The sequence below is a fragment of the Microcaecilia unicolor genome, chromosome 12, assembly GCF_901765095.1.
Source record: "Microcaecilia unicolor chromosome 12, aMicUni1.1, whole genome shotgun sequence".
Lineage (NCBI taxonomy): Eukaryota > Metazoa > Chordata > Amphibia > Gymnophiona > Siphonopidae > Microcaecilia > Microcaecilia unicolor.
The window spans coordinates 3963958-3979327 of NC_044042.1; the positions used below are offsets into that span (position 1 = coordinate 3963958).

General features: G+C 44.4%; 1 protein-coding gene across 8 annotated transcripts in view; it reads left to right on the forward strand.

The window, feature by feature from the left end:
• NFASC (neurofascin) overlaps window positions 1-4957 on the forward strand; it is a 155619-nt gene extending 150662 nt beyond the window's left edge. For all 8 annotated transcript variants that reach the window (XM_030220553.1, XM_030220554.1, XM_030220558.1 and 5 more), the window contains one exon: window positions 2429-4957. In XM_030220553.1, the coding sequence (XP_030076413.1) occupies window positions 2429-2660 (232 nt within the window). In that variant the 3' untranslated portion in view covers window positions 2661-4957. The remainder of the gene's footprint in view (window positions 1-2428) is intronic.
• The last annotated feature ends 10413 nt before the right edge of the window (window positions 4958-15370 follow it).

Consider the following 15370-nt stretch of genomic DNA (forward strand, 5'->3'; position numbering starts at 1 on the left):
TGGTTCAATCTGTCCTTCTTTTTCTGGAGCCAGTGGCTTAGCTACGTGGGGCCAGGGGGGGGGGGGGGTCTAGGCCCCTGTAGATTTGACCCTGGACCCCCCTGCCGCCCACCCTCTCGACCCCCCCACCCACCACCAACCTGCCCGTCGCCTGCCTTTGCTGGCGGGAGACCCCAACCCCCCCGCCAGCCGAGGTCCTCTTCTTCTCACAAAAGGCTCAGAAACAGAAGGAAGCCTTTTGCGAGAAGAAGAGGACCTCGGCTGGCGGGGGTTGGGGGCTCCCGCCAGCAAAAGGCAGGCGACGGCGGGTTGGCGGCGGGAGGGGGGTCGAAAGGGTCGTCGGCAGGGGGGGGTCGGTGGCACCGGGGGGGGGGGGTAAATGTGCCCCCTCACCTTGGGCTCTGGACCTCCTTCCCGCCGGTCTGGCTACGCCCCTGTCTGGAGCCATATGGTAACCCTAGTCCAGAGGGTGTAAATGGAGGCAGCAAGTGCTCCAGCGACGCAGGTCTCGTGTGCTTATGGAAAAATGAGCGTAGGTCCTGCAAAAAGAAAAAAAAGCCCTATTTTAGGGATGTGTTAGAAAAGGGCTTAGCATGCACTAAACTCCCACGTTAAAACATGCTAAGCCCATTTCTTAGCGCATCTGAGTAAAAGGCTCCCTTAGATTGTTAGCTCACATGGAGTGGAGGAGTGGCCTGGTGGTTAGGGTGGTGGACTTTGGTCCTAAGGAACTGAGGAACTGAGTTCAATTCCCACTTCAGGCACAGGCAGCTCCTTGTGACTCTGGGCAAGTCACTTAACCCTCCATTGCCCCATGTAAGCCACACTGAGCCTGCCATGAGTGGGAAAGTGCAGGGTACAAATGTAACAAAAATAAAATAAATACTATTGGAGATTCTACATGGAATGTTGCTGCTATTGGAAATTCTACATGGAATGTTGCTATTCCACTAGCAACATTCCATGTAGAAGGCTGCGCAGGCTTCTGTTTCTGTGAGTCTGACGTCCTGCACGTACGTGCAGGACGTCAGACTCACAGAAGCAGAAGCCTGCGCGGCCACATTGGTGATCTGCAAGGGCCGACTTCTACATGGAATGTTGCTAGTGGAATAGCAACATTCCATGTAGAATCTCAAATAGTAGCAACAGTGGAGGAGTGGCCTAGTGGTTAGGATGGTGGACTTTGGTCCTGGGGAACTGAGGAACTGAGTTTGATTCCCACTTCAGGCACAGGCAGCTCCTTGTGACTCTGGGCAAGTCACTTAACCCTCCATTGCCCCATGTAAGCCACACTGAGCCTGCCATGAGTGGGAAAGTGCAGGGTACAAATGTAACAAAAATAAAATAAATACTATTGGAGATTCTACATGGAATGTTGCTGCTATTGGAGATTCTACATGGAATGTTGCTACTATTTGAGGTTCTGTTGCTACTATTGGAGATTCTACATGGAATGTTGCTACTATTGGAGATTCTAAATGGAATGTTGCTATTCCACTAGCAACATTCCATGTAGAAGGCTGCGCAGGCTTCTGTTTCTGTGAGTCTGACGTCCTGCACGTACGTGCAGGACGTCAGACTCACAGAAGCAGAAGCCTGCGCGGCCACATTGGTGATCTGCAAGGGCCGACTTCTACATGGAATGTTGCTAGTGGAACAGCAACATTCCATGTAGAATCTCAAATAGTAGCAACAGTGGAGGAGTGGCCTAGTGGTTAGGGTGGTGGACTTTGGTACTGAGGAACTGAGTTGGATTCCCACTTCAGGCACAGGCAGCTCCTTGTGACTCTGGGCAGTCACTTAACCCTCCATTGCCCCATGTAAGCCGCATTGAGCCTGCCATGAGTGGGAAAACGCGGGGTACAAATGTAACAAAAATAATAAAACAAGGAAATTGCCTGCAAACCTGACTGTAACTTGCCTTGGGATCGGATTTGGGAAATGTGGAGGAACTGGATCACCTAGAACAAATACCGGAAGTCCATTCAGCAAGCACAGGGATGTAGAAGCTCAGGTGCTTGGGAAAGCAGCTCATTAGTTTTGCCAACTCTGTAGACCCCAAAAATATGAAGATAACAAGGAGTAATAACCTAAAAATAGCCATATTTGCATAAAACTTGCAGCGGAGATGCATCTTTGCAGTGTAACTGAGGAGACTGGGTGGGTCATTCTCTATTTTCTCCTGGTATCAGAAAACCAGCTCCTCCCGTCAAGATAGAGGAGAAGATTGAGGGGCCAAAAGCAGAAACAGTATATGAAAGCCAGAACTACTGTTGCATCTGTCAGCCTGTCTTTAATCATTTTGTTTCCCCTGCTCTGTGCTTAATCCTTGCTAATCCCACACGGCATTCTTAGGAAATATATTCTGCTCCTTCACCTTCCCATCCTGGACCAGTAGAGTTGACCTGCTTGTTTTTCTTTCATGCAGCGATGAAGATAACAAACCACTACAGGGCAGCCAGACCTCGCTGGACGGGACCATAAAGCAGCAGGAGAGCGACGACAGTCTGGTGGACTATGGGGAGGGCGGTGACGGACAGTTTAACGAGGATGGCTCCTTCATCGGCCAGTACACAGTCAAGAAAGACAAAGATGAGACAGAAGGAAATGAGAGCTCAGAGGCCACCTCGCCGGTCAACGCCATCTACTCTCTGGCATGATGCGACCCGTGAAAAGAAACCCAAAGTTCATAAACAGACCCAGCAGGGATAGCACGAGAAACAGATTTTCAAACTAAATACCACACCACCCCAAATCCAGCCCTGATAGTACTGGTGGCAAACAAGGACCCCAGAGCTGAACCAAAGTGGACCAGTGCACTTCCCTTAGGGACCATCGCGCTTTTCCCACTCCGCGGGTGGGGACAGTTCCAGCACCCTCTTCAGTACGCACTGTGCTTTGGTTATGCTTCATTGATATTTATGAAAAGTGAATTTTGGGGGATGGGGGGGGGGAAAGATGTGTTTCAGGACTTTCCTCCAGGATTTGAGTTTCTTCCCATGTGACTTAATGGGAAAGTCTACAGGACAACACTGGGACACAGTGCATTTAATGGGAGGGGGAAGGGAAGCTTAATTCCTCTATAACCCTCGGGATATATTGGCAACAGAGGCGTCTGGAATACTAATATGATTCTGAGTAGTGATTTTGTAACAGGAAATGACATTGGACCTTTGACTTACAGTGTTTATATAACTTTTCTGAAAATGTCCACGCCGCGGAACGCCAAGAACCCAGTATTACCTGCCTGGAAGAAAGAGAGTTTCTCCCCTGGACCTCCTGCACTAGAAGTCCACATAAGTAAGATGTCTGTGAAAGGGTTGCTCTCTACTTTCTACAGGAAGATGATGACAAACAGGGCGTGTCCTGCAAGAAAATGAGGACGGCTTTCATCTTCATTGACCTCTGACCCATGAGCTTAACTGAAGGGAAGAAGGAAGGGCCAGAAGAAATGATTAATTCAGTTAAATGAAAGGAAGACAAGACAAAAATACACCATGTTCTTGCAAATCCCAGAAGGCACAGTAGAGGAGGGGCACAGAAGGTAGACTGGAGCCGAATTAGTGCTTTACTCATCGGGTCGGGGCCCTGACTGGTCAGTGCAGCAGCAGAACCTCTGCACTTAGGATCTCTCTACCCAAGATGAAAGAGCAGCTGAGCCTCAGGGCTGTGCAGCCAGCGAGGAGATGGGTTTGGGGGCTAGGTGTGTTCTGTACGATTTTTCAGTCTGTAATAAAGCTGATGAAGGCCTGAGCTGCGGGTTTCATATTTAGTACTAACCCTACTGTACACGATGCCTCACAGTGCTGACCTTACGAATCACCGCCTGCTCCCTACAGAGAAAAGATGTCTAGCTAGTTAGTCCGTATCAGAAGACTGCAAAACAGCAGGACAACCCTCCCCCAGTAATCCTAAAACCAAAGTTAGAAGCTTGATTCTTTTTGAGTGGAAAAGACACGGAGCACAAAGAGGGAAGTTTTGGTCTCTCGTCTGTAGTAGAATAAAAGCAGTAGAGCTGCTGTCTGATGGTGGGAGGACGGGGGGGGGGGGGGGGGGGGGGTCTAGGCAAGTCACTCAGGAGCTGTGGCTGTCACGCCGTCTCATCCTTTGTACTGTGGCTGGTATGAGGTGCACTTAATGGCTGAGAGTGAGTTAATACAGTGGAAAATGAAATACAGCAACACTGCATGCCTTTTAGACAGGATCCAGTCATGAAACCGCGCAGGACTAGCAGGATAGAAAGTCCAATGCAAGCCAGACTGAAGCCGATACAGAGCGATAGAAAAATTCTCCCACCACCATGTGTAACATGAGGGCTAACAGTACGCATCTCCCTTCTCGTCTCTCCGGCATAGCGGAAGCTTCAACCACAGCACCCTGGTCCACCCCATCTCCCATGTTTGCCTCTGGCTGGCTGTCTAACTGCCCTGCCGCACATACCAGCCCCCCCCCCCTCCACACACACACACTTAAAGCAGACGTTGACAAGGACATTGTATACAGGGTGGGGGTAATGAGACCACGGGCATATACATTACTGTACATATTAGTCTACATTTCAATCTCTACTGCAGATACATATCAACATATTAACTCATACTGAGGAGCAGCTATCGAAACCTCATACACACATCCTCTCTACTACTGTGTGACCCTTTCTGTGGCCAAAACCACAAATGTTGATAGCAATACAGTTTTTGCTAAATCCTCTGCTAATTCAAATTCAATCCGCATAAAAAGATTTGCTCTCGCCTTCCCCTGCCCAGAAGCAGGCTAGTGTTAGCCTAACCTGCCATTCAACCTGCTCCATCCCTTCTAAGTAGCCTTTTGCTTTCGCACTTCCACTTAGATTAGCCATATTACCCTATCTCAAAAAGGATAGATTCATCCAGTTCTGGTTTTGCTTGAGGTCATGTGCTTTTGTTTGGGAACAAGCACAAAAAAAACAGCACAAAGAGCCATTAAAAACGAAAGGGAACACAATTTTTTCATTTTAAAAAATCCTTTAATAGTGAATTTTGATTGAAGAAAAACCCAACACGGGCCGTGTTTCGGTGCCACCGCACCTGCATTAGGGGTCTTAACTGCTCAATAGGAAAATAGCACGGAAAAACTACTACTACTACTATTTAGCATTTCTATAGCGCTACAAGGCGTACGCAGCGCTGCACAAACATAGAAGAAAGACAGTCCCTGCTCAAAGAGCTATGTAATAAAAGTGAGCCAAGTATAGGACAATCAAGCCATTGTGACATCACTGATGAGGTTGGCTCTTATTGGTGGCCTGAGGCATTATGACATCACAATATTAGCTCTGGTTACAAGAGACTACTACTACTACTACTACTATTTAGCATTTCTATAGCGCTACAAGGCGTACGCAGCGCTACACAAACATAGAAGGAAGACAGTCCCTGCTCAAAGAGCTTACAATCTAATAGAGAAAAAATAAATAAAGCTCTTACAGGATGAAAGCATTCATTTTTAATTGGTTGCAAGTCCTGCTGGGTTCCAACCCCGTACCGGTGTACAGACTAGATGATGTTCCCTGATTGGATTGCTGAATACTGCCCCCACTGCAGGCGAGGAGCTCCTCGCCTGTAGGTGGGGGCAGTATTCAGCAATCCAATTAAAAATGAATGCTTTCATCCTGTAAGAGCTTTTTCCATGCTATTTTCCTATTGTGCAGTTAAGACCCCTGACGCAGGTGCGGTGGCACCGAAACACGGCCCGTGTCGGGTCTTTCTTCAATCAAAATTCACTATTAAAGGATTTTTTTAATGAAAAAATTGTGTTCCCTTTCGTTTTTAAAGGCCCTTTGTGCTGTTGTTTTGTGCTTGGTACCCTCTCTTTGTTACACTTTTGTTTGGGAAATCATATCTTCATTCATACGATGGGGTAAAACCAGGACTGCGTCCGTCTGTTCTCTTTGATATGGGGCATCTGGTACCCTATTTCTCATACCCCTTTATAGAGCTCATAGTGAGGATCCCAACCTGTTCCGAGATAGCTCTGCCATTCTCATCAGGAAATACAGGACCACAAATCCCAGCATGCACTGGAATAGGAGTTTGAGCTGTTCCTTAATTATAACAAATCTCGGAAGTCTCTCTGCCGGTTCCTTGTCTTCCTCATCACTTTTCAGGGTTCTCTCTTTTATCCTAGTCCAGGGCTGGGCAACTTTGGTCCTCGAGGGCTGCAAACCCAGTTGGAGTTTCAGGGTTTCCCCAATGAATTTGCATGAAATCTATTTGCATACAGTGGAGGCAGTGCATGCAAATAGATTCATGCATATTCGTTGAGGAAATCCTGAAAAGCAGACTGGGTTGCATCCCTCGAGAACCCGGGTTGCCCACCCCTGGCCTTGTGAGTTCCCCGTTGGGCTGGAGGTCACGTGACAGCACTCAGCACTGAGGAGAGAAAAGTATTTCTGTGCTATCAAAAGACTTCAGTTAAGCAATAAGAAGCAAGAGATTATCATGCTGAAAAAAAAAGACGTGTTTTGTGGCTGTTGGACTGAAATCACTTTATTTTTCAAAGCTCTACATGTATTCAGAAATAAAACTGGGACCTTGCTTCTGACATTTGTAAGGCTTCTGCTGGCACTGCTCTATCTATGCAGAATTCTTGGTTTATCTTGTTACTTCCGATATTACTTTCATCCCATATTGCTTATGTGTGTACAGTTCTCAGAGAGCCCTCACATCTGTTGGTTTTGCACTAAGTGTCTGAAGAAATAGTGACTCACAACTTGTACTCATGTAACTATAACCATGTCCTGTGTCCATTCGGTGTTATTTTAGAAACCTAGAAAGCAAGCACTGTTTATCTGTCCTTACAATTCTGTTTTAATACCTTTCCTGAGGTGGCCTGTACAGGTGGTTGATACAGCAGGACAGTGGGTGCACTCGATAACAAGGTTCTATGTAGACTTGTAACCGGAATGCATGAATGCTGATGCAGCCAATATCTTTGCAGATTTCTTTATTTTCACAACTACTGTTTAAAAAAAAAAAAAAAACAACAGAAGTGCACTGATATTTGTTGTAGAACACTGTCACTAACTGTGGAATAAAGACATTCACATCAGAGCAGATCTCAGAATCCTTTCCACTGCAATCCAGAGAGCAGGTGGACATACCCTCACGTCCTGCTCAGAAAGGACTGTGCAAGAGATTTTCAGCCCTACAAATGCAGTTTAGGTGGTCCTGGATTCTTAAAAATACTTTAAGCCCCTCCCAAGGAGCTGACGATCTTTGATCTTTGCGAGTACCTGAGGTACTGGGAAATACACTGACACACCCGTCACCTTGTGCAGGTAATGTATGTGCTACTGGAGGAGACCCAGATCCCAGACTGAAGTTGTGTGCAACATACCCTGGCATAAGAATGAGGTTCATTTTATGAGCATAGAAAGGATGTTGTATTTGTCACTATGTCAAGGTTTGGTACAGTGTGTTGTTGCCTTTCAGGACACCAGCGACCGTCTTCCCTCCTTAGAGGGGTCAGAGGGTGGCATCCATTAAAATGCCTTAAATTGAGAAGATATTAGTTCCTTACCTATAAAAGAGGGGGGAAAGGGGAATGGGACTTGATATACCACCTTTCAGTGGTTTTTGCAACTACATTGAAAGAAATTTGCATATTATATGCAGGCATGTATTTTGTACCTAGGGTACTGGAGGGTTAAGTGGGAATTTAATCAACAGCTGCTGTACTAACCACTAGTCTACTCCTCCACATAGAGAAGGTGACCAGAATCCTAATATGGGCTTTGAGGTGACCTGGTACATTGCCCAGCTGGGGAGCAGAGACAGCTGTGAGATGGCTTGCTTGGGGTGGGAGGGAGGGGGGGGAGATGACAGCTGGAAAATAGGCCAAATGGTTATCCATAACCATAAGTGATATTAGTAGGAAGAGCCTGTTCAGCTAAGACAGACTCACTGTGCTGGTCTTTTTAAATTCTTTCTTCTTCCACTTATGCCCAAGGCAGAATTCAGAACATAAATGATATAAACAGTGAAACATTATCCAGAAGGTGGATTTGCTTCTTGATGTGTGTAGGGGAACTCAAGAAAGACCGAGCCAATGTCAAGACATCCTCATTAGGAGCCTTTTTTGTTCTAAGATTCCTATGTAAATGGGTTTCCTGATTTCATAAGGTTTAAAAAATGTTTTAACTCTACCCAACTGTTTTTTGTTGGGGTGGTGGGTGGGTGGGTGGGTGGGGTGGAATGCATAGTACTTGAACTGTTTGATAGAATCCAACAGGTTCATTAAGAGCTATGAGGTTAGTGTACGATCTTTTGTTTTTCTTTTTTGAGTTAACTTGTGTTTAACTCTCCTCTGGAGCTTTGGGTCCTCTTGTTTGTGGGATGTTGAGATTCCCATGGATGTTTTTTTTCTTTTTGTTACATGTGTTATGTTTTGACATTGATTATTGTAGTGACTGGTTTGGCATAAGTACATAAGTATTGCCATACTGGGACAGACCAAAGGTCCATCAAACCCAGCATCCTGTTTCCAACAGTGGCCAATCCAGGTCACAAGTACCTAGCAAAAACCCAAAGAGTAGCAAGATTCTAGAATGCTAAAGAATAACAAGATTCCATGCAGAGTTTCAAAGTGTAGCAACATTCAATGTAGAACCCCAAAGAGTAGCAAGATTCCATTCAGAATCCCAAGTACATAAGTATTGCCATACTGGGACAGACCGAAGGTCCATCAAGCCCAGCATCCTGTTTCCAGCAGTGGCCAATCCAGGTCACAAATGCCTGGCAAGATCCCAAAGAGTAGCAACATTCCATGTAGAACTGCAAAGAATTGCAAGATTCCAGAATCCTAAAGAGTAACAAGATTCCATGTAGAACCCCAAAGAGTAGCAACATTCCATTCAGAATCCCAAGTACATAAGTACTGCCATACTGGGACAGACCGAAGGTCCATCAAGCCCAGCATCCTGTTTCCAACAGTGGCCAATCCAGGTCACAAGTACCTGGCAAGATCCCAAAGAGTAGCAACATTCCATGTAGAACTGCAAAGAATTGCAAGATTCCGGAATCCTAAAGAGTAACAAGATTCCATATAGAACCCCAAAGAGTAGCAACATTCCATTCAGAATCCCAAGTACATAAGTACTGCCATACTGGGACAGACCGAAGGTCCATCAAGCCCAGCATCCTGTTTCCAACAGTGGCCAATCCAGGTCACAAATACCTGGCAAGATCCCAAAATAGTACAAAACATTTTATGCTGCTTATCCTAGAAATAAACAGTTATTTAAGATGTTCTTGGTGTAATGTTTTCAAATGCAAATAACAAGCATAATATAACCAAATAAACACAAGTATCGTGTAGAACAATAGCAAACAGAAGAAAGTCGAACCAGAATCCACAGCAAAACACATTGATACCTTGTTACGATTCTGAGTTTCAGTTTCCTCTGTGATTTTAGCAATAAGAATAAAAGGAAACATTTGATTTACTTTGAATCCCAAACTCTCTGCCCTTCACCCAGCAGCACCACTTCCTCTTTCTCTGCTGTAGATTGTGGGGTCGAGTCTATTTCCTGCTTCTTTGCCCCCATTAGTTAAAGTGATTCCTGTTCATTAATTAACCCACATCAAGACTTCAGTATTCAATCCTGGTTCGTTCTCTTAAGCCACAGAGTAGCCCATTTAGAGACATTGACCCATCCCCCCTCCCCCGGACTGTCTCATGACTGTACAGTGCTGTGTACATCTTGCAACCTAATATGAATGTTTACAGAAGCCATTAAGATTGTAGCCTGTTATGTGAAATTTTCTCTTTAATAGATTTTCCCACAATAACCTTATCAAGGTCTTACATTCCCATGCAACATTTGATTTGTTTTCATTTTCAAGGGAAATGGGGGTGGAGTAGAACAGAATATATATTTTAACAGGAACGAATTCTGCTCTGTGTCATTAGATGACAGGAGTCCAAGCTGTGTCCTCGTCCCACAATATTCCACCCTGTCCATCTTGCTCTTTGTGTTCGCCTGTGTCTTTAGCAGTAGGACTCCAGAGGGAGCATTAGGATGAAAGAAAAATCCATTAAGAAAATAATTTGTTGGCTTAATGAAGTCCTAATTACTTAGAAGCTTTGCTGATAAGAAAATGGGAGTACCAGGGTCTCATGAACTGCTGTAAGAGGCATCACAGAGGAGAAAGAAAATGTGGAAGCTGGGATTTTTTTTTATCATTCTCTGCAGTTTTCAAGATGTTGAGCTGCAGGAACTCCAGTGAAGCAGTCTGGGTGGGGTAGGTGTGTCCCCTCCTGGAAGACTGTTCTCAGCTATATGTTCCTGGGTTTTGCTTCCCACCTTCCCAAAACATAGCCGGTATTCCAGTTACAGGTGTGGTAAACAGCTGCTTAAAGATGCAGAAAAGTCCCAAAATTTAAACATCTGTTACAAGCTTCACCACAAGGATGGATTTCTTTTAAATTTTATTTTTAACAGTCATCATGAGGATCATTTATACAACTACTACTATAAATCATTTCTATAGCGCTACCAGTCGTACACAGCGCTTCACAATTCAACATGAAGAAAAGACAGTCCCTGCTCAAAAGAGCTTACAATCTAAATCAGGACAGACAGGACAAACAAGGGATAAGGGTAGGACAGACAGAAGGATACATATGGGAAGGGACTATTGAAGAGAGGAAGACAAGATAAAGGTTATGAGCAAGTGGCAAGTTAGGAATTAAAAAGCAGCATCAAACAGGTAGGCCTTTAGCCTGGATTTGAAGGCGGCCAGAGATGGAGCTTGACGTAATGGCTCAGGGAGTCTATTCCAGGCAAAAGGTGCGGCAAGATAAAAGGAACGGAGTCTGGAGTTGGCGATGGGGGAGAAGGGTACAATTAGGAGAGATTTGCCTAGTGAACGGAGTTCCTGGGAAGGAGTGTAGGGAGAGATGAGGGTGGAGAGGTAGTGAGGGGCAGCAGAGTGAATGCACTTATAGGTTAATACAACCCACATCAGCATTGTATTTCCAAGAAGGCAGAAGGGATTCTAGCATTAAGGAGCAGTTACAACCCCAAAAGACCAGTGGCCTTGTGGTAGTCTTGAAGTACTGCAAGGCTGCCGCTAAGGGGTCATGGCAGCCATTTTGTTGCCATTTCAGATATACAGCATCACTGCTGGCCATTTACCACTGGACTACCAGGGATTCTGCAAGGTAGGCCCAGGCAGGGGGGGGGGGTCTGTCAACGGGCCAGGGTGCTGTTGGCATTTTGGGGGATTGGGAGGGGGAATCTGGATCCGGGAAGAATGTTTTATGCAGGTCTGGGCTGATATTCAATTGGGACTCAAATAAATGTCTTAATTCCTGTAAACTGTGTTCACTGGGTGGCTAAGGCCCATTGAGCTTGCCTGAAATAGAGGCATGCCATTGGAGTGACATGAACTGTTGATCCCATACAGTCCAACATCTTCAACAATTGGCCAGTTGATGCATGCTGATTCTCCTGAATGTCTTCCATAACAGAATCTGAGTTGGAAATCCTTTGTTATGGAAGAAAGGCAGTTGCTTGAGTCATGCCTAGCAAGGTTCTTATGAATCCCAATAGATACTCTTCTGTTCTCCATCTATACTTCTTCCCTTGGTTGATCTCATCCCATGGTTTTCAGTATCATCTTTACGCTGATGACTCCCAGATCTATCTCTCCACACCAGAAATTTCAGCCGAAATCCAGGCCAAAGTATCAGCCTGCCTGTCTGACATTGCTGCCTGGATGTCTCAGCGCCATCTGAAACTAAACATGACCAAGACTGAGCTTCTTATCTTTCCCCCTAAACCAACCTCTCCTCCTCCCCCAGTCTCTATTTCTGTGGATAACACTCTCATCCTTCCTGTCTCATCAGCTCGTAACCTTGGGGTCATCTTTGACTCCTCCCTCTCCTTCTCTGCACATATTCAACAGACTGCTAAAACCTGTCGTTTCTTCCTCTATAACATCAGCAAAATTTGCCCTTTCCTTTCTGAGCACACTACCAGAACCCTCATCTACGCTCTTATCACCTCTCGCTTAGACTATTGCAACTTGCTTCTCACAGGTCTCCCACTTAGCCATCTCTCTCCTCTTCAATTTGTTCAAAATTCTGCTGCACGACTAATATTCCGCCAGGGTCGTTATGCTCATATTAGCCCTCTCCTCAAGTCACTTCACTGGCTTCCTATCCATTTCCGCATACAGTTCAAACTCCTCTTATTGACCTATAAGTGCATTCACTGTGCTGCTCCTCAGTACCTCTCCACTCTCATCTATCCCTACATTCTTCCCTGGGAACTCTGTTCACTGGGTAAATCTCTCTTATCTGCACCCTTCTCCTCCACTGCTAACTCCAGACTCTGTTCCTTTTATCTTGCTGCACCATATGTCTGGAATAGACTTCCTGAGCCGGTACGTCAAGCTCCATCTCTGACCGTCGTCAAATCTAAGGTAAAAGCCCACCTTTTTGATGTTGCTTTTAATTCCTAACCCTTGTTCACTTGTTCAGAACCCTTATTTTATCATCCTCACTTTAATATTCCCTTATCTCTTGTTTGTCCTGTTTGTCCTAATTAGATTGTAAGCTCTGTCGAGCAGGGACTGTCTCTTCATGTTCAAGTGTACAGCACTGCGTATGTCTAGTAGCGCTATAGAAATGATAAGTAGTAGTGTTGGGCTTAGATATGACTTGAACCCTATCAACTCCAACACCCAGATGGTTGAGTGAATAGATCTTTCTACCCTTTCTTGGGTTGTATTGTCCAAATAGGGAGATATGTGCACCCTCTAGTCTGCATAGATACTCTACAATGACTGCTAAATATTTTGGGCTGGATTCAGTAAATAGTGCTCAAAATTTGGCATTGTACAGAATTGTACAAAGTGCAAGTCTATAAAGGACACTCACCCTTAGTGCTGATTTCCGCACCTAACTTTAGGCGCCAGACTGCTGAAACCTAGTATCAATGCTGGTGTCGGCCTTATTCCGTAAGTGCTTGCACAAGTTTTCGGAATGCCCCTGACACACCCGTGGGCATGCTCACTTTTGAGTTATTCACTAGTAGAGTTAGGCACCTTTCATTATAGAATAGCACACACAAATTTTAATGATTGCCAATTAACCTCAATAAGTGGTGTTACAGCCAATTATGGATAGGAGCTCATTAATTTGCACAAATTCACAACTTGGGTACGCACACAAATTTGAACATGCAAATCTGTGCACCGTATATAGAATCCAGGGCTTTGTGAACATTCAAGGCGCCAAGACAAGGCCAAATGGCAAAATGCAGTACAAGTAGTGACATAACATAAGAGTAGCCATACTGGGTCAGACCAAGGGTCCATCTAGCCCAGTATCCTGTTTTTTTAAAAGTGGCCAAGCTAGGTCACACGTACCTGGCAGAAACCCAATTAGTAGCACTATTCCATGCTACCAGTCCAAGGGCATGCAGTGGCTTACCTTATGTCCATCTCCAGTTAGTAATCTTGGCGAGAATGATAGACCAATCTCGTAAGACTGGTAATGAGCGTAATATCATCAGCATGTATAAAAAAGGTATTTTACCTCAATAATAAAATTGAAATCCTGGAAAACTATCAATGTTCCAACACTCTTAGACTAACAAATTTTCCTAAGCAAATCTCAATTTCACCCTTGATAACATTCAAAAAATATCTAAGTGAGGTATTGAAAATTCCTGAGGAATCATACCCTCCAGTTTCAAAAATATATTATATACAACCCTTTCGTAAGACGGATCAACAAACGGAAGAGAGAATAGAGCAACCTGCAGAAACCTTATGTATGAACGTAACCCAAATACTTCAAGATGATAAAAAGGGTTTGACAACTGCTACACTTAAAGTGACTTTTACTTTACAACCGGACAGAGACTGGGTACTTAAGCAGTATTTTCTTCATAGAGAACAACTTTCCCTGGATTGTAAAATAAGAATTTACCCAGATGTCTCAAAAATCACACAAAAGAAAAGACAAGAATTTCTTAAACTTCGCTCCAAAGCTCTCCAAATAGGTGCCTTATTTTGGTTGAATTTTCCTTGTAAATGTGTTCTAAAATTTAATTCAGTCAAATATGTTTTGTTTTTAATCAAAACAATTAAACTCTTTCTTGGAAGCTAAACTGATAGAGTCTATACCAATTCCAAGGACAATAACAACTTCAACTCCGTAAAACGTAATTATTCCTGGGCGCCCTTCTCAGCCGCCTTTTTCGTTTTTTGTAAGCTTAGAAGCTATTATGTTATCTTAGATTTCTAATTTCCTCTAGTATTGTATAATGCCTCCAGATATTGGACTAGAGATGAGTAATAGATCAGTATTTTGTTTAATAATATATTACTAGTAAACAAAGGCCTGTTTCTGAGCGCAATGAAACAGGCGCTAGCAAGGGTTTCATGGCTGCATGGCTCGTTGTGGTTTTACCTGGTTCGTGGCATGCAGCGCTGCTGTTTCCATTGTAGCTCTGTGTGGGTGGCGGTTTTCGTGCCCCGCCCTCGACGTCATCGCGTTTTGACGCGAGGGCGGAGCAGAGCTACAATGTGGAAATCCGGAGTTTGTGGCCTGAGTAGATCATTGGAGGTGTGAATCTGCTCCGCCCTCAACGTCATAACGTTTGACGCGAGGGCGGGGCCCACAGACTGTGATTTTCGTGGCTTCAGAGCTTCGAACATACAAACTGGCTTCAGTGACGTCAGCAGACAATAGAACGTTGAGGGTGAGTTTTATATATATAGATTGTATTTCCTTGTCAACTGTTTTTCTGACTTAAAATCATCTTTCTCCACTTTCAAGATCCATGCTTGAATAATAATGTAAACATGATAAATAAATTTTAAAAAAAAAGGTATTTTAAGTCTATCTAATACTACACCTAAAGGTTGTAACAGTATATTAAAAATAGTAGGGGACAGTGCAGACCCTTGGGGTACCTCACAGCCTGAACTTAGTATCTCATTCTTATAGACCATATAAGTTCTGGTAGTTAGAAAACCATGAAACTAAGATAACACTGTACCTCCAATAACTAATTCTCTTAATCTATTCTAGACAATAAAATCTTCTGGTCAACTAAATTGAAAGCACATGACAAATCAAATTGTATGACAATCGCATTTTGACCCAAACTTAATAGTGATTTGTCCTGTGTGACTATCCACCTTATAATTGAAAGAGAAAAACGCCTAGATTTCGACCCAAATCGGGAGATAGACGTTTATCTCACAAAAACGAATAAATCGGTATAATGGAAAGCCGATTTTGGACGTTTTCAACTGCACTCCATCGCGGAAGCGTACAAAGTTGATGGGGGCATGTCGGAGGCGTGGCG